The sequence below is a fragment of the Erythrolamprus reginae genome, chromosome 2, assembly GCF_031021105.1.
Source record: "Erythrolamprus reginae isolate rEryReg1 chromosome 2, rEryReg1.hap1, whole genome shotgun sequence".
NCBI classification, from domain to species: Eukaryota; Metazoa; Chordata; class Lepidosauria; order Squamata; family Dipsadidae; genus Erythrolamprus; species Erythrolamprus reginae.
The window spans coordinates 306,729,896-306,754,865 of record NC_091951.1 but is presented as its reverse complement, the minus strand read 5'-3'; the positions used below and the strand labels follow the sequence as shown (position 1 = coordinate 306,754,865).

The 24,970-nt window shown below is 38.0% G+C and overlaps 1 protein-coding gene across 1 annotated transcript in view; it reads left to right on the top strand.

Annotated features, from left to right (window-relative positions):
- Window positions 1–24,970, top strand: part of ADGRV1 (adhesion G protein-coupled receptor V1) — a 265,854-nt gene that overhangs the window by 154,402 nt on the left and 86,482 nt on the right. The window contains exon 82 of the mRNA XM_070743048.1: window positions 2,998–3,098. Within this exon, the coding sequence (XP_070599149.1) occupies window positions 2,998–3,098 (101 nt within the window). The remainder of the gene's footprint in view (window positions 1–2,997; window positions 3,099–24,970) is intronic.

The window sequence follows — 24,970 nt, the reverse complement described above, 5'->3', positions numbered from 1 at the left end:
ATGCCGCTCTGAGGGACCAGGCGGACAGCTGATGAATTCTCCTGATCATGTTCTCCGCCCTCCTATCATCCGGCTTCAGCCCATCTGCCATGTCTGATGGCACGACTGCATTGGACATCAAGGATGTTACTGGCGTATCCACCGAGGGATACTGGAGCAAATCCTCTACCTCTGGATCAAAAGTATAGAACTTCCTGTCCCAGGCTGAGGGTCCTAGGGCTGCAGTTGGCTGCTGCCAGGGCTTTTTGATGTTCTCTGCAAAAATGGGTATTGCAGGGATGTGTTCAGACTCTTTCTGTGGCTCGTTGATGAGCCTGGCTGCTGGCATGATGCCCACATCCTGAGCTGCTGGCTTTGCTGAGTTATCAGGAGTCAAAGTGGCCTTGGCCTTATTCAACAAAACTCTGAAGAGAGACTGCTTGAATAGGCCTGCTAGCGGAGGTTGCTCAGGCAAGGTGGCTTCATCTCCGGATAGCTCATCCTCCTGGTCCATGGGCATCTCTCCAAGGTCTTGGTCTTCCTGGAAGGAATCGTGCACAGATGTGGCCACCTCAGGCACAGTCCAAGGATCCTGTCTGCTAGGTCTAGGGAGAGGGGAAGGCCTCTGCTTGGCGCCCACTGCAATGCCTTGAGAGTAGGCCGAAGCAATCATATCCTGCAAGGATGGAGACATTGTTTGCCAGTTGTCCATGGGTCCTCTAAGGCCCGCTGCAGTTGGTGTAAATGTGGCTGCTGCAGCTGAAGGTGGTTGAGACCTTGGCTGTACAGCTGGTCTGGACCATTCTGCCCTTTGAAACCCTTCTGCAGGTGGAGCACTCAAAGGGCGATCAGGTGATAATCCCCCTGCACCAGCAAGATGAAAGCCCTCCAATGGAATCTCCGAGACCGAGGGGCTTTGTTGATGTGGGGGGAGACTGCTTGAGGGGCTAGGCCCTTTTCTAGTCTTGGTTATTTCCAATTGGGCTTCCAGGGCCTTAATTTTCTTCTCAGCCTCTTTTAGGGCTGAGGACTGGGAAGATTTCCCCTTAGATTTTGTGCCATGAGTCTTGTCCTTCCCTTTATTTGATGAGGGAACTGTAAGCTCACTAGGGGCGTTTTGTGGTAACTGCGACATAATCATATAATTACTCACAGACAGCAAACCAAAAGAGGCTTTTTCACGATGCCAGTAGATTGCAAAAGTGACTAAGACAATTGCGACGCCTGAATAGCGCGTCATCGCCCCCTTGTGGCTGATTGGCCTATGACTTGAAAGATCTGTCTCCTGACCTCGTTGCCATGGCAACCCTTGTCAGCCCAAGATGGCGGCTGGGGAAAACTTAAGTAGCTGAGTCATTGTCTAGCTAAAATGGCGGCCGTGACGTCAGGCAGGAGGAGAGAATTGTCCCTTCACGAGGCAAGGAGAATCTATAATCCCCGTAGTTTGCCATCTTGCCGGTTAGCTCTGGGGCGGCGCTCCAGCCCCTTCTCGGCAATTTAGTGCTCCCCATACTACTCGCTCCGTCGGCGGCGTCTCCTGGCCGCCAAACAGCTGATGGGGGCAAAAAAACTCCTGCGCGGCAATTTCAAGGCTTCCCCGCCGCCGCGTTTAAACTGCGGTCTTTTTAGCCGCTAAACAGCTGATTTACAGGCTTCGGGATTGAATGAGGCAGCCGGGACTCCTCACACTCGGGATAGAAACCGATCCGGAGGTGCTGCCTCGCGCTGGCCACCCAAGGAGGTATCTGGGCATAGGTGGGAAGGGGGGGTTTGATCGCTCGCATCAGGGACCCCATACCAGCGCACCCTGTCAGCAAAGCTTGCTCCGGGGAGCAGAGGCTTCTCAGGGTTGAAGAGTTGGAGAACGATACCCCAGAGGGCAGAGGCCCTCAGTCCAGGAACTCCAGTTTTCATCCTGTAGAGAGGGATAAAAAAGGGGAGAAGAAAAGATTATTTCAAAGGAAAACAAAGGCATGTATTTATTAAAGCAATCTATCTCCAAACTGGAGAGAACAAAACTCATAGTCCCTACGCTATGACTGAGTTTTTAAAACTGACTGGAAGGGGGCAGTGGTGGGCGGGACATAATAATTATGCTAATTTTTAACTCAGTCCCTGCCAATAAGGCTGAAGTAATACCCACGTTGGACTCTCTGAGCAGTGCAGTGGAGAATCCTACAATTCCAACTCTTCCTTGGATTTTTGAAAATAAATGTGTCATTATTTGAAGCTTCAAATAATTTTGAAGTATTTGGAAGAACACCTTACTTTTATCAAGAGAAAAATACAAATAAAAGATTTTATGTTTACTTAGGTTATTAACCAACGAAGTCTCAGCTGATAAATCTTATTTCAGAATTAGAATTCACTTCTAAGTAGTTAAAAGTCGATAACTCTTATCCAAAGATTACTGCTCAAATTTCTAATTTATTTCTACTGTATACACTTAAGACACATTCACACGTATTTTAGTTAGGATTTTTAATATTTAGGTGTTTGTCTAAGATGATTATATTTGACAAATTGAATACATCCTGGAAGATAATATTACAAAAGTTATTGAAATTCATTTTTAAAAAAGGAATTTGTTTAGTTATTATACAACTGTTCTTCCAGAAGTAGCTTATTAAATTAAATAGTTTTGTGTTATATAGTTACTTCAATATATAGTCATACAAGTTATGAATTCCAGAAGAAAAACCTTTTATATGGTGTGTGTGAGTGCAATAAAAGTACTTAGAAACAGGAGATGTTAAAAACAACTATCCACAGAACTGCAAGTGGGAGCAGAAATGATTAACATTACAGTTTTGCAACTTAAACTCTGCCTCTTATATGCTTGGGTTGTGACATTGCTTTGTGGCATTATGACCTTCTATTGTACATCATGACCTCACGTTGCTATCATTTGGACAAAACTTTGTCTTGCTGTGCATAACTTGGACTGCAATTTGTGAAATGATCTGAATCATTTGGCTGATTGAGTAATTGAATTCTACTTTTGTTTGGTTAAAACAGGCTTCATCTTGGCTATATTTTCATATTTCTTGTGTACCAGATCATCAATGTTTGCTGCTAAACTCCTCACTCATATGATGGTTGCCTGCTTGAGTACTCAGGTAGGAACATGTTTAATTTAATGTAAGGCTTTCTATAGACAAATTATCCTGTGTACCACTTTACAGCCAGTTTCATCCTATACATTGAATAATAGAAAGTGTTTTAGTCCAATCCCCTCCTCAAGCAGAACCTGTGCCATTTCAGGCTAATGGTTGTTCAATCACTTCTTAAAACCTTCAGTGATGGAACAACCACAGTTTCGGGAGGCAGGTCATTCCACTAGTTAATTGTCTACATATAAAAATTCACTATTAAATAGAACGCATATCCCCTACTCATTTCAAAAATGAATTTGCCCTAGATCAGTTTCCAGAGGTAAATGCAATTGCTTGTTGGGAGTCACATTTCCAAATATTTAAAACAGCAACATTTTCTACCTTGCCCAAGCTCAGTGATATTCACTTGGAAAAAGCAAGGAGATAACCACAGGAACAATATCTTTCTGATCAGAAGGAAAATGGGCAGTTGACGTGTGTGCTGTACATTTGAACATATCACCAAACTTTTCCATCTAGTGTCAAAAATGCTATTTGAAATGCCATTTCTGAAATTGTTCAGACTCAGTACAATTATTTACATAGTTACATAGATATTAGCTATCAAAACCAGCAGGTGGCAGTGAAACCTTTCCCTAGTATATTAGAAATTTATTTTCCTAGTGAAATGTTCAATTGAGGCAATAGACAGAATGTTCCCTTTCAAGGGCTTAGGTGTTCCTTGAGACAAAGTACAGTCAGTTGGTTAAATTGTCCAAAACATCAGCTATAGGACTGTGAGGGCTTTTTTTTTTTTGCATATTAATTTGAGTGTGGATGAAAAATTCTACAGATTGTAAATTCTCCTTTATTTGAATTATAATCTGGATAAAATTTTGTGTCCTCTCTATGCTTCTTCAAGCTTGCATACTTAAGAGAATATGGTTTATAATAGCTTAGTAAGCTGATCAACTTCATTTTCTAATTTTGAGTTATCAACATTATATGAATATCATCTGAAATAAACAGCTCTGTTTATTTAGTATTTAGTTTTGGAGCAGATGTTAGTGTAAAAGCATGTCACTTGTAAAAATGGCTTTCTTTGAAGGGCATGGAAGAAGCATGAAAATAATGCATGATTCAACACACCTGCCTGGGTTTGTTTATTTCCACCCCCCATCCCACATTAGTTTAATATTGGATTTCTCTATTTATTTATTCTTCAAATTTCTGCCGTTACCCATTTTACAAAACAAAGGACTCAGGGCAGCATTCAATATAATTTTTTTAAAAATGCAAACAACAACATCTATTATTATTTAAAACATTAAAAACTGAAAACACAGCTAAAATAATGGGCAAAGGTATGTCAATTTTTACATGGTTAAATTAAATGATGGTAAGAAAAACTGTTAGAAAACCTAACAAAGCATAAATGTTTAGCATTTCTATTGCCTAGTTGGTTACCAGATATATTGGTTTGTAAGAATAAACTTGAGAGACAGGAGGAAGAGGCACAACCTTGTCAAGAGTCTGAGGAGTCCAAATCCAATGGAAGGATAGGATGGAGAAAGTGTCACAGAATTGACCCTCCCAGTTCTCTGGAAAGTAAAGGGTGGGAGACATATTTTCAGACTTACAAGGTTCTGTTATTAAAACTGTATAATATACTTTTCAAGGATTGGGTTTCTTGTCTGGATTACTTCAAAGGGCAGACATGTGAAATGATAGACATGAGAATGGAAGGATGTTTGTATTATCTGTCTTTTTCTGTGTTGTTTACTTTTAAATATATATTTAGAGATTCAATTCAATTCAATTTATTACATTTGTACGCCGCCCCTCTCCGAAGACTCGGGGTGGCTCACAACAATAATAAAATCAATATTCCAGCGAAAACAAATCTAATATTAAAAAGCACATAAAACCCTATCATATTTAAAAAAGCAAACAACATATACTGTACATACCCAAACATAAATATAAAAAAGCCTGGGGGAAAGGTGTCTCAACTCTCCTATGCCTGGCGGTATAGATGGGTCTTGAGTTTATTTATGGGATATTTTTTTGGGAGTTTAACTGTTTTTCAAATCTGAAGCTGGCACAGAGATGTGCAGGTGTTGACACCTTCAAAGTCACAGTATTTTTCATCCCATTGCTTCTAAGTTTTTGGTAAAATACCATAGCACTTTTTTGGGTCTGGTACAATATTAAGATTTCCAAACCTCAGCAGATGTTATCAATGGAAGTTGGAAAGGGCAGAGAGGGAAGGTGGGGAGAGTTCAAAGTCTCATTTACTGCTTATAGTAACCTGAGTTTATTAAGTAATTATTACACAGAATGCAAAGACACAATAAAGAAACAAACAAGGAGAGCACTTATTGAATGTTGAAAAGTCTGAACATTTTGTTACAATAGGATATTATGTGGCATTTACATAACACCTTATTTTCAGCCAATTTTTAATACATCTTTCTAGCCTACTGAGAAAGAGTATGAAATGTAAACATCCTGAACTTAGTTGCTGTGAAGGATTTTCTGCTGGGAGATTTTTTTGTTTTGTTTTTCAAAGGGGGACTTTGTCCCTTCAACAGAAGTGCTTACCTTGGCTCTTTCCCATAGTTTATGTCCTCAATTTTAAAATGTGCTGTCAGAACTCATTGCCAGAACACTGTTGCATGTTCATTACCATAACTTCTAACAATTGTTCCTTCAATCTTCATATACATATTGTTATTCCATTAATTCATTTAACGTAGTTTGGAAAAATTCATGGCATTTCTATTGAAACTTACTGCAATTTATATGAGAGAACATTTTGATGAAACAAAATTCTAAATATGATAATGAGAAGTGCTGATAATTTTGAGTGCAAAGCTATACTACCTCAGATTGGTTTCATTGTTTTTCAGATATAGTATATGATTATGTAGCAACATTAGTCTTGTTAATATTATAAAGTTTAGAATGGCCAATACTATCTCACTGCTTGTTTGCAGATCTCTTTTTCACACTTGATTAATTTTTACCATAAACTGAAAAGCAAACAACAACTAAACTTACAAAAGTAATGGAAAGTGGATTGTGTTATATGTAAAACTGTTTCTCAAAATTTCTGTAAGTTTCTGTCAGAATTGTCTGTACTGGAGGTTTCAAAATTTACTGGACAACCATTTGACTAGGATAGGTCTCGTGTCTTGAGTGGGGGGTTGGACTAGAAGACCTCTAAGGTCCCTTCCAGTCTTATGATTCTATCTTCTATATGTTTCAAACACAGTGTGACCAATTTGCGGGTAGTCTTAACTTACAACATTGATTTACAATTTACAACTATTAACAATGGCCTAACAACGTCAGTTACAGTCTAAATTTAAATGTACAACTGTCACCCATGCTCCACAGTCATGCAACTGTAATTTGAGCATTTTGTAGCAGCTAACATTTACAATTTGTTGCAGCATCCCATGGTCATGTGATGACGATTTCTGTTGGGTTTGCCAATTTCTGGTTAAAAAAAATTCATTTACCTGGATTTGTACTTACAACTACATGACTTGACTTACAACCATGGTGGAACTGCAGTAAAAATGATTGTAAAATTGAAGCTCACCGTTATTACTTGATTTATAACTGCAACAACTTACAAAGGAAATTCTGATCCCAATTATGTTTATAAATTGAGAACTACCTGTATAATTTAGCCACTGAATAAAAAGTGTGCCCAGTGGGTAATGCAGTTCAGATTGATTCATTCCTAGACAGCTTACTCAGTCAACTATGAAATCAGTAGTACTTAATTCAGTCATGTGTAACAAAAGTTTCACTGACATCAGTGTGTCTGCCCTAAAAATGACTAAATTTGGACTCAATCCACCTGACCAGAGTTACATGAAATCTGGCTTCTTTGGGTATCAAGCATTCAGAAAACCATGGCTTCCTATAATTCCTGCAAGTTGTTATTCTGCATAGTAAATTCAGATGCCATTGTCTATATTTTTTACTGACTTGAGCCCCCACATGTAACTTTTTAAATCAACTAACATATAACTATAATTTACAAACTATTGGTTAGAACCATCTTCTATTTTAAACAACAAACAAAATAAGAGGTCAACTCATTCTATGCAAATGTCATACAATAATAGATCAAAAGCAATGAGTTATCAATATGTGTCCACATTTAGTTATATTAATGGCAGGCCACACTGAGAAGCATATATTTTAATATTACTAATCATTTCAAATGGATAGATTTGTGAAGTCTAATTAATAAAGATTGTACGCAGGAAATCAAATTTAAGTGATAAAATTAGCAGTCCGGTACTATTAATTTCAGTTAATCAGGGGTTTTTTTCTTGCTTAACAGAACTTTTCCTATTGTCAAAATATCAAACATAGACATGTGTCATGAGCAAAAGCAATTCTCATATTCTCAAGTATAATATTCAGTGAAAAGAAAATGTGTGAAAACATTGAGGCAGCTTAAACCATTTTTATGTATATTTTATATTATCTTTTTTGTTATATGAACTATTGTGACCTAAACTATTAGTAACTTGGGTTTTGCCTTAGTGGTGCTTCAGCCACTTCATCATTTAAAAAAAAAGTTTCTTAACCAGAAACAGTGAACTGTAACAGGATAATGTACTAAATATTTGGCCACGTTTGCAGACGATACTGAAGTATTCTGGATGATAAAATCCAAAGGTGATTGTGCTCCCTAGGAATCTCCTTAAACTGGGTAATGAATACTCAGGCAAATTCCATCCATTTAAGAAAGTATAAAGCAATAAACATTAACTCCCCCTGCTGACCCCATTTGTCTTATTTATTGATGTTGGCATAATTGTCTGTTAGTAATAATAATAATAAAAAAACTTTGGCATAATAGGAAATAGTTCAGGGAAGATGTTGGCTCAGTGTGTGGCAGCTATGAGAAAGGAAAATTCCATTCTGTGGATCATTAAGGAGGGTTTGAAAACAAAGTTGACATTACAGCAAGGCTACAGCTGAAGAGCCATTCTTGGTGTCATGTTTGAAACAGGTTCAATAAAGGTGCAAAAGGACAATAAAGATCCAACCAAATGATGGAGCCGGGGAAAATCAAGGCTACAATATTTGAAACTCTGACTTGATGAAAGACAACTTAATGGGTTCCTGACCACATTATTTACAATTTACAATAGTAATAACATTTAGACTTACATACCACTTCATAGTGCTTTTACAGCCTTCTCTAAGTCGTTTACAGAATTAGCATATTGCTCCCAACAATCTGGGTCCTCATTTTACCCACCTCGGAAAGATGGAAGGCTGAGTCAACCTTGATCCGATGGTGAGATTTGAACTGCTGAACTACAGCTAGCAGTTAGCTGAATTAGCCTTCAGTGCTGCACTCTAACCACTGTGCCACTCCGGCTCTTAATCACGTATGGTCTGAAGAAAGTATGCAGAGACAAATTGTCCTTAAAACATTGGACTGGGGGCCAGACAGTGAGGCTGATTGGCAGATTCACAATGGAAAGAGGAAAGCACTTCCTCTTGCAGCACATAATTAACCTGTACAATTCATTTTTATGGTCTTTATTTAACATGGCTTTAAAGAGGTATTATATACATTCATGGAACATAGGTCTATAAACAGTTTCATCCTCAAAGACTGATGCTTTTAGATAGGAGACCTTTTACATAGCAGACCTTTGAGTACCAATTGCAGGGAACAATAGTAGGCGAGGGATACATTTCAGCTCCTGCTTATAAGCTATATAGAGACAGCTGTTGGATACTGCGAAAAACAAAATGCTTAGTGAACTCAGGTCCTGGCTTGATCTAACAAGGTTTTTTTTTAATTTTTCATGCAAAAATGTCTGTGCATGGATGCACATGTACCTATACATGCTTAAACTTTGGTTATTTTGTCTTAACTGTAAATCATTTCATAAAGATGGCCTTTGAAATACCGTATATACTCGAGTATAAGCCGAGGCACCAGTTTTTGCCACAAAAACCTGGGAAACCTTATTGACCCGAGTATAAGCCAAGGTTAGAAAATGCAGTGGCTACTGGTAACTTATAAAAATGGAAACCAATAAAATTACATTAATTGAGACATCAGTAGATTAAATGTTTTAGAATATTTATTTTAAAGAAAACCAAAATTAGCTCTGTAAATTTAAAAGAGGGTAAACAAAAGCAATCTGGTAATAACAATAAATAAAAAAGTAAAAAAAGTAGCTCAATCAGCAACCAAGCTAAAACCTATTTCTAACCCTAACCCAGGGCTCTTTAAACTTGACAGTTTTAAGACTAGTGGACTTCAACTCCCAGAATTCCTGCACCAGCCATGCTACTTCAGGAGTAGGAGTTGAAGTCCACAAGCCTTAATCTTTCCAGGTTTGAAGACTCTTGCATTTTTAACCCTAACCCATGGGTCTTTAAACTTGAGTTTTTAGAAGCCTGGAGAGAGTTCATGCTGTCGTCCCCCCCCCCCCTTTAGCTTGCTGGCTGGCTCGTTGGCTTGATCTCCCACCCCTGATCCTCCCTCCTCCTCGTCTCCCTTTATTGCCCCATGTGTTGTGCAGGGAAGCAGACTTGCTAAAGAGATCCACTTGGGATGGCAACAGGGAAATGGGGCGGAGGAGAGCCAGAATAGCCCACAGCCGCGGGGGAGGAGGAGGAAAGGAAAGCGCTGCCCTCCTCCTCCTTCTCCTCCTTTCCCTGCTGCCATACCAAGTGGATCTTTTTAACAAATCTGCTTCTCTCTCCAGCTGGAGGCTTCTAAAGCCTGGAGAGAGTTCATGCCATCCTGGTCCCCCCACCCCACCCCCTTAGCTTGCTGACTCTCTCCTCTGTCTCCCTTTATTGCCCCATGTGTTGTTCAGGGAAGCAGATTTGCTAAAGAGATCCACTTGGGACGGCAACAGGGAAATGGGGCGGAGGAGAGCCAGAATAGCCCACAGCCGCGGGGGAGGAGGAGAGGAAAGCGCTGCCCTTCTCCTCCTTCCCCTGCTGCCGTACCAAGTGGATCTATTTAACAAATCTGTTTCTCTCTCCAGCTGGAGGCTTCTAAAGCTTGGAGAGAGTTCATGCCGTCCCGTCCCCCCCCTTTAGCTTGCTGGTGGGGCGCCCTCTTGTGGTGATTTGGCGCCCTCTTGTGACTCGAGTAGAAGCCGAGGTCAGGTTTTTCAGCCCATTTTTGGGGCTGAAAAACTCGGCTTATACTCGAGTATATATGGTATATGCATGAATCCCAGCGACCAGTTAGGTTCCACAGAGTGGATCTTCTCCGGGTCCCGTCAACTAAGCAATGTCGCCTGGCGGGACCCAGGGGAAGAGCCTTCTCTGTGGCGGCCCCAGCCCTCTGGAACCAACTCTCCCCAGAGATTAGAACGGCCCCCACCCTCCTTGCCTTTCGTAAACAACTTAAAACCCACCTCTGCCACCAGGCATGGGGGAATTGAGATCCTCTTTCCCCCTAGGCCTTTACAATTCTATGCATGGTATGTATGTATGTATGTATGTTTGGTTTTTATATTAATTGATTTTTAATCATCAATACCAAATTACTATTGTACACTGTTTTATTGTCGTTGTTAGCCGCCCCGAGTCTCTGGAGAGGGGCGGCATACAAATCCAATAAATAAATAAATAAATAAAGTCCTTTTTATTTTATATTGAAAATGTCACCTCTACCATAAATTAGAAATTTAGGAAAAATATGTGCTTCTTTTAAATATATATACACACACACACACATACATACATACATACATACATACATACATACATACATACATACATGCATACATTCATAGATTTTCATGGATGTGTGTATGTAGATTGTTGTGAATTTGGGATTTTCCCCATGTAATATTTTGAGTGTCTCTGCGATGTTTCGGCAAAATCACATTCGCCATCATCAGGCTGAAGTTATTGGCTTCGTGCTGCTATGAATATGGTTTGTTTGCAACTGCCATTTGTTCCTTATAAATAGTGGTGGGGTGGAGTTTTGGTTCAAATGTTGCAAGTAGATTGGGTGGCTGTGTTTGATTGGTTGGTGGAATCACATTTAGTTAGACGATTGACATGGTGGAGTTATGATTGTGATATGTTTTTTGGGTTAGGGCTGGCTTCCAAATTTCTGACAGGTGGGATGTGTTATATGAATAAATGTTAAGAAAAGATTGGACCACCATTTTTCTGAAATGGTATAGTGTTTCCTGCCTGAGCAGTGGGTTGGACTAGAATACCCCTAAGGTCTCTTCCAACTCTGTCTATTTTATTCTACTCTACCCTACCCTACCCTACTCTACTCTACTCTATTCTATAGAAATAGAATTATTGATTTTCATAATAAATTGTTATAGAATTTTAGCTTGATACCTAACATGGCTTCTTCCTTATTTTCCTCCATGGATGGCAGTTTTCATCATGAAAGAATACAGCTAATATTCTCAGGGTGATAATTACCGTGAATTGTATGGATCCTGCCTAAACTAAGTGTTCTAAGTCACTGCACGTACAAACATAATTGTACATTCTTACCTGATGTAATTAAAATTGAACACCAATATTTTAGAATTAAGTGGGGGGAGGAATCCATTAAAAATTGGGCTACAGTTTCCGGAAGATTCTGATTTGCTCATTATATCTCCTTATTTATTTATTATTTTTTAATTTTTTAGGAAGGAAAAGAAGAATTAATAACAAATACAAATAAAACAGCATTGAGTAATTTATATTGGCGGAAATGAAGTTAGTCTGTTAAAAGTGTTTTCTTGTTGTAAATAGGTCCAATTATTGCACTCTTAATGATATTGTTTAAGCTCTCATTAAATGTGGCATAATTTAATGGGATCATATTAGCTAAAACCATCATTGTAGTATTAGTATGGAGAAGGTTTGCAATCTTGTATTTTTCCGTATACTCTGCCTATTTCTGATTGTCTTAAAATGTTCAGAAACATTTGATCCAGCTAACACAAATGCTGTAATTTCATTTTCTCATTAAGTTTTTTAATATTTTACTTTCTAATTGAGAAAGTTCATCTGTTTCTCTGAACTACTGGCCTTTTGTAATTACTATGCAAATTTCCTAGATCACTCATAGGCTAACAGATAGAATTCCAATATATTATTTTGTTTTTCTTGAGAACTATTTTTTCCTTTGAGCATATCCTATTATGATATGCTACATGTTGCTATCCAAATTGTATTTATTGTGTATATTTATAATTGTATTTAATTGCATTTATTAATTTATTTTCTGCTTTTTTTGTTTCTTAAAAAAATCAGGGATTTCTATTAGTCATTGGCTATAAAATAAGTAAGCCAGGCCATTATAGTGAATTTTCCTCACTTTCAATGGAATTTTGGGACTGGAAGTAATGACTCCTAATGAGTGGAAATATTTCCATTGTAATTAGTGTGGATAAACCATATGGCTCTTATTAGAATGTTGTATTCAGCATTGTACCACTGAAGCCAAAGCAATAAATCATGTATTAATCTTTCAATGAATATCTCAGAATGATGGACGGGGATTGACAGTTACTTGAATGTGTCCAATGGTTTGGGTGCACCCCAAATACTTTTCTATATAGATATCAATACTAAGCTGTCATACCATATATTGTTGCCATATATTGTTACGAGTCAAGACCAAAATATGTTGGCTTCATTTTTTTCTTCCATGAACTGTTAAAAACTTTTTAGAAAACCACATGCAAAAATATAAATCTAAATGATTCTCTGGAAAGATTAGAATTTGGGAAAGGTTATATTTCTTACAAGCATAAGAAACAACAACTGCTATTGCTGCCCCCCCTCTCTCCCTCCCTCCCCCCCCCTCTCTCTTTCTTTCTTTCTTTCTTTCTTTCTTTCTTTCTTTCTTTCTCCCTCCTTCCCCTGCAGTGAAATGGGAATGAAGATTTTGCAGTATTCGTCCCCTGCCACGCCCACCAAGCCATGCCCACCAAGCCATATCCACAAAATCGATAGTAAAAAATGGATTTCACCATTGGTTTTATTGCACGTCCCTTTAGCTTCAGGATAACCGCCCAGATTCTTGAACTCAGAGTCTGGTATAACAAAAGTGACCATTAACATACAGTGTTCTCTATCTAGCTAAATGTTGAACAAGTCCATATCTTAAAGATCATCAAGCTATCTACACGAGTGGTCTGAAAACAATTGAAGTTGAGGTCTGTCAATCAGTGGTCACCCAGCAAATCATGTAACATCCTGTCTTTTATAGAGACAGCAAGGTGACTCAGTGATTAAGACCCTGGGCTTGACAGCTGGAATTCTGGCAGCCCAAGTTTGAGATCTGAGTGCCACATGATGGGGTGAGTTCCTGTCCTTGCCCCAGCTTCTGCCAAACTAGTACTGTAGTTCGAAAACGTGCAAATGAGAGTAGATAAATAGATACCATTTTGGTGGGTAACAGCACTTTGTGAATATTATGTTGGCTCTATGACCATGGAAATGTCTTTGAGCAGCACTGACTCAATTGCTTGAAACAGACATTAGCAACGCCTCCTTCAGTCGGCAACAACTAGAGTAATAAAATCCCCAGTGACCCTTTACCTTATTCTTTTACCTCTCTTTTATTATGTCTTGATTTTCACTCTTTACATTATGTGCAGCTTCCTCTAGTAGCATTCAAAAGTAAGATAATATTGCAGATTTTAAGAACATTATGCTTTGCAGTGCACAGAAGCAGTTGTTGCCTGAAGGACTTACAAACAACCAAAAAAGCAAACAGAGGTAGTGGAAGAGATTGACTGTCACAGTCATATATTGAAGCCAGCTTTCTCTTAATTCTCTACTTTATGGGAAATCTTGTTTAAAACTGAATCCCCTATACTACTATGTAATACAGGATCTTTTGTTCTGCTTGAGCAATTGCTATTTAAACAAGTTCAAGATAGGATAAGGGAATATGGTATATGTGAAAGAAAATTCTGTTTAATTCAGTGGGTCTTGCTTACAAGTTGAACTGAAATGCATAAAGTTCAATCCATTTGATAATTATCAGAAATTTACTAATATCGCAACCTACAATTACTTCTCACTAACAAAAATAATAAATATAATCAAATTAAGTCGTCACAATCCAAATGCCTGCTAGTTTGCAGGTACCACCCCTCCCCCTTTTCTTCTTTCTCCTCTCTATCTTCTTCTTTTCTTTCCATTCTCTTTCCTTTTCTATCCCACCTCCAACCACCTCTTCTTTCTACGCTATTCTTGGACCATTAAATACTACAGCTATAAGATTATCCAAATAAGAATATTGAATACAAAATACCTACATATAGACAAATATTTGGAATTTATATACAATAATATATATAAGTCGCTGTATAAAAATACTGTTTACCCCCCCAAAAAAGTCACTTTGCATGCTTTTCTGAAACCAGTTTTCCCCAACATTACTTAAGTGTAATTTAATGAATTCAAAGTATAATCTTGTGATGAACTCCTGTTTGTTGAATCTAGTTAACCAAAAAGCCAAAATAGCTTTTGAATGTCATATTGTTAATATTTGAAGTTATTATGATTTATCAAGTTGTGAATCACTATGTAGAGGGCATCTCAAAATTTATCTTTCCCATGGCATATTTTTTTGCATTCTTATCTGCAACCATAGTTAAATCCACAATAACTTTTTCTGGACTACACTCAGAAAGAGTGTAGCTTTGTTATACTAGTTGTAGAAGATAAGATATCATGAACAAAAGATAAAGGGAGAATACATAATGGATAAGAGTCCATCATATCATTTGAATAATAATAAAGTACGTGTAAATATAGGAATATCTCAACCATCTAATTATAGGGGTGAAATCTAACAAAAATAACTCCATGCAATAGTTGATTTTGCATATCAAAAGATGACTGGTAAGCAATGATAGAAATTAATAATACGGTATCTTGGTAAATACCAGTATATAATTTGCAGCTCTATATTTGCTGAGTCAATGAAGAAATTCCATAATGAAACAAAATTCTATTTCTTTTGTTCATGGATTCCCCTTACTTCCAAAATTAAAAAGTATATTTTAAATGTCTTTTGAAATAATTGAAGAGCGTTTGTAAAGGATAGGCAGCAGCCACTGTTATTGAAAATAATACTAAGCATATTGTTTAGGGCTTGCAAGTGCGTATTTGCGACAAGATGCACTTTTTTTTTGCTTTCCCCATTACTTTGTATGGTCCCCCTTGCATGCAATAATGGATGATGATGTTCTCCACCCAGCTCCACTTCAGAAGGACTGGCTTCCATCTTAAACTATGTTATACTCTTCCTAGATATTACCATGATTCATTCCAATCTAGCAACACCCCTAACTCTGATGTTGCAGTACTAGGCATATCCATCCCTTTCCAGCTGGGCTGCCATTTCCTCCTAGGCTGCTGATGGTCATCAATTTATTGATTTATTTTTTTTATTTTTCTTTCAGCAAATTAACAATAGCTCACAAAGTTCAATAAATGTTTCTAGCTATCATAATATCCCGACTGCCACCACACATACATTCCATATTTTATTTATTTATTTTGTCCAATACACAATACATATTGAAGAGAATAGACATGAAGTATTATATATAAAGAGAAGATATAAAAATAGAGGAGAAGATATATGAGGAAAGAAAAGATATATGATATATGAGATAAAGGAGAGACAATTGGACAGGGGACGAAAGGCAGGATAGTGCACTTATGTACGCCCCTTACTGACCTCTTAGGAACCTGGAAAGGTCAATCGTGGATAGTCTAAGGGAGAAATGTTGGGGGTTAGGGGTTGACACTACTGAGTCCGGTAATGAGTTCCACGCTTCGACAACTCAATTGCTAAAGTCATATTTTTTACAGTCAAGCTTGGAGCGATTAATATTAAGTTTGAATTTGTTGCGTGCTCTTGTGCTGTTGCGGTTGAAGCTGAAGTAGTCATTGACAGGCAGGACGTTGCAGCGTATGATTTTGTGGGCAATACTTAGATCGTGTTTTAGGCGTCGTAGTTCTAAGCTTTCTAGACCTAGGATTGATAGTCTGCTTTCGTAGGGCATTCTGTTTCGAGTGGACGAGTGAAGGGCTCTTCTGGTGAAATATCTTTGGACATATCTAGGGTGTTGATGTCCGAGATGTGGTATGGGTTCCAGACAGATGAACTGTATTCAAGGATGGGTCTGGCAAAAGTTTTGTAGGCTCTGGTGAGTAGTGTGAGATTGCCGGAGCAGAAGCTGTGTAGGATCAGGTTAACAACTCTAGAAGCCTTTTTGGCGATATTGTTGCAGTGAGCTTTGGCACTTAGATCATTTGATATTAGTATTCCAAGGTCTTTTACTGAGTGGGGGTTGGCTGTGAGATTTTGTTTATTCAGTTTATATATGAGGTTTGGATTCTTTTTGCCGATGTGGAGGGTAGAGCATTTGTTGGTTGATATTTGGAGTTGCCAGGTGCTAGATCAATCTGAGACAAAGTCGAGGTCTTTTTGGAGAGTAGATGTGTTGTCCATGGTGTTGAATAATTTTACATTGTCGGCGAAAAGAACACAGTTGCTTGTGATATGATCTCATTAGGCACGCTTTTGATTTCTGCTCAGATGAGTATCTTTCCCGCTCTATGTTCAGTATATTGCAATAATTCCTGTTATTTAAAATAATACAAACAAAACATTAATTGGTAACATATATATTTTGGAACAAAGCTGCAGAATTTCAGTTAATGCTATTTATTTATTTCTATGAACCCGAATTCTCAATTTCTCACTGCCACAGATTTCTATGGACTACGGTAGAAGAATAAATGATAGAAATGTCCCCTTTACTTTAATAATTGTAGCATACAGTAGAAGCAACACCGGTCCAATATCAAAATGGGAAATTGGAGAAAAGTCTGAGTGCGAAATGGGAAAATATGGCAAGGGTATGTAAGAGCATCCTTTCTACAAACTTATATGAAAGCAAAGGGGAAATGGGGACAACTGAAGAGAGAATAATAGCTAAAAGAAGAAAGTAGATATACTTGTCCATTCAAGCAGGTCAATCGGGATTCCCATCTCTGAATGATTGACGATCAGGAAATGGGAGCAACCAATCATCATCCCAACCTATTCCAAACCATTGCAATCTCCCCACAAATCACTAACAGAAACTTGTCTTAAAAGTTTATAGTAGTTCTTGAGATGCACATGCTTTCTAGATATAACATTTTAACTGCTTTCTATATATTTTCATTAATAACCGTATCTAAGTTTACTACTAGGATTATCTTGTCTTTGAACATTATATAACATTGAGCATTTAAGATTGCATCTCTAAACCAGTGGTGGGTTCTCAATAATTTTGCCACCAGTTTACATGAGTGCTCACAGGTGTGCGCAACACTTCTGCGCATACACGGAAGCATCCTGGGTGGGTCGGCGGAGCCCCTCACCGCTGCTCGAAACATATTTACTGGAACAATCTCATTGAATTCAGATATACTTTTGAGTAAATACAGTTATTCCATTGCATAACAGGAAAAGTAGCCAGACTGTAAATATAAGAAGATGCCAAAATTTACTGACCCAAATATTGACATTGATCAATCTGCTGACTACAGATGAACCTTTGTACTTATTTAAATAGTTCACATTAAAGTCTAACTTGTATCCATTATGTGCGCTTCCTAAAAGATCAAAATTGTAATGTATTCAACATCTAGAAATAATAAGCTAATTGGCAGAGAACACGAAGATCTTTTGAGTTTATATTTACATTTGATTTTTTTAATTAATAGTAATAATATTAAAATAGAAACATCCGAGACAGCATCTTCAAAATGTATTAAACTCCCAGTTTTGGAGCTTATACCCTTTTCTCTTCATGGCTGAAATGCTCACTTGTTAAAGAAAAACATCATAATCATAAGAGAATTAGATCTGCCTTCTCTACGAGCACATTGTAGACAAGGAAATGTACAATGTATTTAATTCTGTAAGAAGGCAAAACAATAGACTTCCCCTTGACTGAGGTTTAGGTAAAATTATATAAGCATTTTTTTTACATTAACCAATTGTACAATAAAAGCCTAGTTTTAGATAAGTTTTAGATAAGAAGAGCCGGGGTGGGGCAGCAGGCAGAGTGCTGTACTGCAGGCCACTGAAGCTGACTGTAGATCTGTAGGTCAGCGGTTCAAATCTCATCACCGGCTCAAGGTTGACTCAGACTTCCATCCTTCCGAGGTGGGTAAAATGAGGACCCGGATTGTGGGGGCAAGATGCTGGCTCTGTTAAAAAGTGCTATTGCTAACATGTTGTAAGCCGCCCTGAGTCTAAGGAGAAGGGCGACATAAAGATTGAATGAATGAATGAATGAATGAATGAATGAATGAATGAATGAATGAATGAATAAATAAATAAATAAATAAATAAAATAAAGTCGCAACGGAACATGAGAGCAAGTTCATTGTTGCAATTAAGTCATCAGGCAGAGACCGTGAATTCTAATCTTATATTTGCAGCTTTCTAGGTGATCCTTGGCCAGTCACACCCTCTCAGCCCTATAAAAGAAAGTCGGTGTCAAACTATTTTAAATTTGCTAAAAGAACTGTAGGGATGAATCCAGGTAGTTACTAGGAGAAAAAAACCCCTGATAATTTGATCACATATTGAGATCTGAATAAATGGAATATTATATCTGTTTTCCCAAACCCTCTTTCCAAATCCCATGTAGTCAGTAGTGTCACTGATGAGAATTAGATTGCCCCTTTATCTTTTCAGGAGACCTCAGTGTTTAGGAAAAGAGGTTAATCCATTGGATTAGTTTTAATTTGATGATATGAGAGATAGAACATTTTCCTTCATAGGGCAAAACAAAAGTCAGTCTCCCAAACACAACTACTTTTTAATTTTCCTATACAGTTTATATTACATTATCTACAATAGACCTCTCCCCTTTTCTAAGAGGTCTGTAAAAGGCGTGCTTAAGTGCACCTCCGTGCCTACCGTTCCTGTGCTAATGTCTTTTTATCTTTTTTATCTCTACTTTATACTTACATTGTGTTAAACATACTACAATACAATACTATATTTGTCTGAAAAATAAATAAATAAATAAAATATAGGAAAACAGAATAAAAAAGAGAGGTAGAAAGAACAAGGAAGGCTCCCGGAGAAAACCAACCATGAGACCTGGATGGTCTTTTCCTAATTATTATCCACAGTGAACTTTTCCACAATAAATTCATTTTTATGTCTAAATATTTTGATTCTTTGTATTAGCAACATAATTTCTTAATAAAACACTGATCTGCAAGTTCTTGTGGCTATAAAGCTAATCCTTGTGTTCCACGATTAACCCAAAGTTTATTAATTGGAAATTTATTTATTTATTCGATTTTTATGCTGCCCTTCTCCTTAGACTCAGAATCTGGGTCTAAGAGAGCCAGCATATTGCCCCCACAATCTGAGTCCTCATTTTACCCACCTCGGAAGGATGGAAGGCTGAGTCAACCTTGAGACGGTGATGCGATTTGAACTGCTGACCTACAGATCTACAGTCAGCTTCAGTGGCTTGCAGTACAGCACTCTACCTGCTGTGCCACCCCGGCTCTATGTCTTCATCTCAGTTTTATTTCTAAGGTTGGATTGAAAAAAGAAGTTATTGTTCAAGTGTAAGCACCACTTTAATAGGCCTAAGGAAGTTCTCCCTTGCTGGTGGTAGCCTATCATAGCTATCTTTTACTAAGAACCTTTAAATGAAAATGAATCTCTGCTTTTAAATTATCCCCATCCCTGTTTTCAAGAAACCTTTCAAGCTATGGAGCTGGAGTAAGCCTTCAAATTAAGGAGAGTAGTGAAGGACAATTTTATTTCTTAATATAACTTGAAAAGACACATCTATTTAATCAGCAATCATTATAATTACTTAATTAATTATCTGTTATGTATCTATGGATCATTTATTCATTACTTCATTTTATTCTTGAAGATTAAAACAAGAATTGTAGAAATACTGTATTATTAAAACAAACAAAAAATAGTGTTTATTAAAACAGCAACCAAAACAAAAGACCGGGGTGGGGTGTGGAATCAGGAAAAAAACCTCAGCTGTACAACTGAATGAATTTGTGCCACCTTTCATGCCCTTAAATTTTGTTTGAAATAAATAGTCTTTTTTCTCAGGTTTCAGTGAACTGAAATGTTTAATGATAAACAGAGTGATTGTTGCCTGAATTATATTAGCACATCAAGTATAATAGTCTCTTCATGATCTTCAAGGTGATTAATAGGAAAGTTCTAATTTTGTAGACTTTTGAAACAAGTTATATTTAAGCTGGAGTATCTCTGGATAGTAGGAAAATATTGTGTATCTTGACTTTGGACTATTGCTTAACTATTGCTGTAAGTCTATTATTTATTAATCTTACATGAACTTTGATCAGACGTCTGAGAAAAAGCCACATGGCTTTTGTTGGCAATTATATGGTAATTGACTGTCTGTTTGCCTGCCTGCCTCTGTCTCTATATCTCTATCATCTATCTATTTATCTATCTATCTATCTATCTATCTATCTATCTATCTATCTATCTATCTATCTATCTATCTATCTTATCATTGGATAGAAGAATCTTAAAATGTCCCCAGTAAATTAAGATTTAAACTTTTATTATGTTATTTTTACTTTATTTTTTCATTGATCAGTATTTAAAATATGATCCTGGGTTTAACATCAAGTATGCATATACACCAATACCGGTATTCTTATGACTTATTTTGTCTGTCATGTTCTTTTGTCACAGAAAAATTAAATTCCAGTTACGTACAAGGTAATTTTTACTCACTGTGTGATAAAATATGCACTTATTATTATTTTAAAATATTATTTTCATAATACACCTCTCCAAACCTTCAAACCACATTCTGGATATTGGGTGATAGTTTGAGGAAGGGAGGGGAATGAGTGAAAGATAAGTAGCTTCAAATAGAATATGAAGCAAGAAACATCAATTGTATAAGCTTCTTTCTTCATCTTGACATCTAAACCTCTTTTTGTGTGACTAGCAAGTTTACCTATAATCTGTCTACAGAGCAGCAAGGAAGCATGAAAATCTGACTTTCTTCTTGCATTACTCTACATGAGCTAGAGAGAAGTCCTGAAGTAGTGAGTCTAGCCCTTTAGGTTCCTTACATTATTAGAGACCTGGAAAAATAGACTTCTAAAATTGGGGACAACATGAGTAAATCACAGATCCTGGCTGTAGATCATAGACCATTTTAAAAAGTGTACGTCCAGATAGGGTAGAGCTAGTGGGGTTATCATTATCTGATTTTTTGCATATTCCTTCTACAATAGGTCTCAGCTAGAATTTATATTTACTTGCTTTTTCTGGCAGATTCTATTTTGGGTTGAAATGCAATTGTTGCTTAGTATGCGCTTGATAGACTTGTTGTAGTATCAACTTGTTGATAATGTAAGCATTGGGGACATCCCTCCAATTGTACAAAGAAGAAGAAAAAAGAAGCTGTAGAAATGTTATTTTGGTGGCCAAAAGCACTGGCACTACAGGGCATAGGTTTGTTTTGGATTTTTTAAGTTCAAAGTTCTGTTAGTTTCAGGGTTTTTTAAAAAAAGAAAACAATAAATTCCATTTGATTGCTCTGATCTGCTGGTGTTGGTCCACTGTGCTTCATTAAGTCCAGGGTCAACACAGACATCTACCAGGAGATTTTGGAGCACTTCATGCTTCCTCCCCAGACGAGCTTTATGGGGATGCTGACTTCATTTGTTAGCAGGACATGGCACCTGCCCACACTGCCAAAAACACCAAAACTGTTTTAATGACCATGGGATTACTGTGTTTGATTGGCCAGCAAACTCACCTGGACTGAACCCCAAAGAAAATCTATGGGGCATTGCCAAGAGAAAGATGAGAGACAATGAGACCGAACAATGCAGAAGAGCTGAAGGCCGCTATTGAAGCATCCTGGTCTTCCATAACACCTCAGCAGTGCCACTGGCTGATAGCTTCCATGCCATGCCACATTGAAGCAGTAATTGCTACAAAAGGGGCCCAAAGCAAGTATTGAGTACATATTCATGCTTATACTTTCCAGAGGTCCAATATTTTTCTATGTACAGTGGTACCTCTAGATACGAGCTACTCCACATGCGAGTATTCCAAGTTACGAGCTGCGACGCAAGCGAAATTTCTGTTCGACACCCGAGCTCAAATTCGGGATACGAGCCAAGCTTCCGCTAGTTGGTGCAAGAATCTCCTTGCTTCCGGTTATCTCGGCGCGAAAAACAAAGTATTCGTTCGAGATACGAGTTGATCGACTTAGGAGTTTGGGTCTGGAACAAATTAAACTTGTATGTTGAAGTACCACTGTACAATCCTTGTTTTATTGATTGTGTATAATATTCTAATTTTCTGAGATGGTGGATTTGGGGTTTTCATGAGCTGTATCCCATCATCATCATCACAATTATGACAAATCATGCCTTGAACTATCTTTCCATGCATGTAATGAGTCTCTCTCATATACAGTGGTACCTCAAGATACGAACCCCTCGTCTTACGAACAACTCGTGATACGAACCCGAGGTTCAGAAAAATTTTGCCTCTTCTTACGGACTTTTTTCGAGTTACGAACCGGCGTTCGGAGACTGCTGGGAAGCCGCGCGGCTGTTTTAAAAGGTAACAGCCGGGCGGCGGGGCTTCCCAGAAGCCTCCCGAATGCCGGTTCGTAACTCGAACAAAGTTCATAAGAAGAGGCAAAATTTTGCTGAACCCCGGGTTCGGTTCGGGAGGTTGCTGGGAAACCCCCCAGGCCGGCTGCGACCTTTTAAAACACCCGCGCCGCTTCGCAGCTGTCTCCCGAAGCCGAACGCGGAAGTTCGGCTTTAGCGTTCGGCTTCAGGAGACAGCTGCGAAGCGGCGCAGGTGTTTTAAAAGGTCGCAGACGGCCTGGGGGGCTTCCCAGCACCCCCCCCGAACCCCAAACCCGGGTTCGGGGGGGTGCTGGCAAGCCCCCCAGGCCGGCTGCGACCTTTTAAAACACCCACGCCGCTTCGCAGCTGTCTCCCGAAGCTGAACGCGGAAGTTCGGCTTTAGCGTTCGGCTTCAGGAGACAGCTGCGAAGCGGCGCGGGTGTTTTAAAAGGTCGCAGCCGGCCTGGGGGGCTTGCCAGCACCCCCCCGAACCCCGAACCCAGCAGTTGCGGAAAGCGGTTTTTTTGCGGGGGGGTTTTTGGTTGCACGGATTAATTGACTTTACATTGTTTCCTATGGGAAACAATGTTTCGTCTTAACGAACCTTTCGTCTTACGAACCTCCTCCTTGCACCAATTAAGTTTGTATCATGAGGTATTACTGTATTACGTTTCACCTTTTAAGTTGCATTACTGAAATAAATGAACTTTTGCACGATATTCTAATTTTTCGAGTTTTACCTATATATTGTATGCTGCATGAGTAAGGGGGCCCGCAGCAGATGACAGGATGCCTAGCAAATTTCTGCTTAATCTCTGTTACTGAGGACACACTTTAGAACTATGCATTCTATAACTCAAATCTATACTAAAAATAAAGAATTAGTATAAAACTATTTGTCTCAAAGATGTGAGCCCATTCTTTTGTGTAGGTTATTCAAAAAGTCATTTATGCTGAACTGATTCTTGGTTCTTTTTGTGTGACTTGCACTCTTGAATATACATATTTACAAACCACCGAGGGGAGCCATTGGTCAGTGTATATTCATGTCTGTTGAAGCCGATTTCCCTTTTTAAACAGCAGAATTTGACATCTCTTTCAATCAGCACTAAAGACAAGAGCCCACTATGAGGCAGTCTTTACCCATATTCTTATAGCTATGCTAAGCCAATCTGACATATGTTATTCCTTCATTCATGTTTTCTTGAAATTCTTCCATGGGGTGTTCTATAGTTACATCCAAGAAATGCCTGAATATATGATTTTTTATAGAATTTTAAAAAATCATAATAGTTTCTAAAACACTATTTCAAATCAAACATTCTGGCAATGTTGAAAAATCACTCCTTTATACTGTAGCTATACATTTGTAGTTGTGACATGAAAACTTTAGCACTTGGCTTTCAAACATTTGCATGTCTAATGCAGTCCAATAAATACTAAGAAATAATAAATATCTGGTCAGTTATGTTCTGAATGTTAAAGGTCACTGTATCTGCTCTTCTTCTTTTGGATGTCAGTTTTCTATTACCAGGTCTCCAAATTAATGTACTTCTGTTTCTGATGAGCAATTAAATGTAAAATAATACAGCCTAAAAATCGGTGTATATTAAAAATCTTTTTTCTCAATAGAGCCTGGTTCTAGAATATCTTCCCTGCCACACCCCTAACATTGTTGGCTTTACTCATCAAGCCAAAATAGTTTTTGTTTTTCTCCCCATTTTAATATTATTAATTCCTCCTTCCTCTTTGCATACTATTGTATTTTTGTTATTCTATGGAAACTATTTTGGCAAAATATTAAACCACACATATGGTATGACCCAGCTTTTGTATTGATTACGTCGGGAGAGTTTCTCACTTCCGTCAATTGGATATTAAAATGATTAACATTGATGTCCCATGCTCCTTTTCATTTAGCTACATCTAATATTTTGGGCAAAACTTCCTTTCTTCCCTAATTCATCTGTGTTTCTTCTGAACAGTTTTCCAACTTTCTGGAATAAACCTGAACACAACTGGGAATGGTAGGCTTCCAGGCAAAATAATATTTACTAGTTAGTTGTTTCTGTTGTACCAAAGCAAATGTTTGGTGCAAGTTGCATATTGCATTTTTGTATTGTGCTGAGTGTCTTAGATAAAAAATGAGATGTATAGTGAAAGTATATTCCAAATATTTTTTGCTACATTGG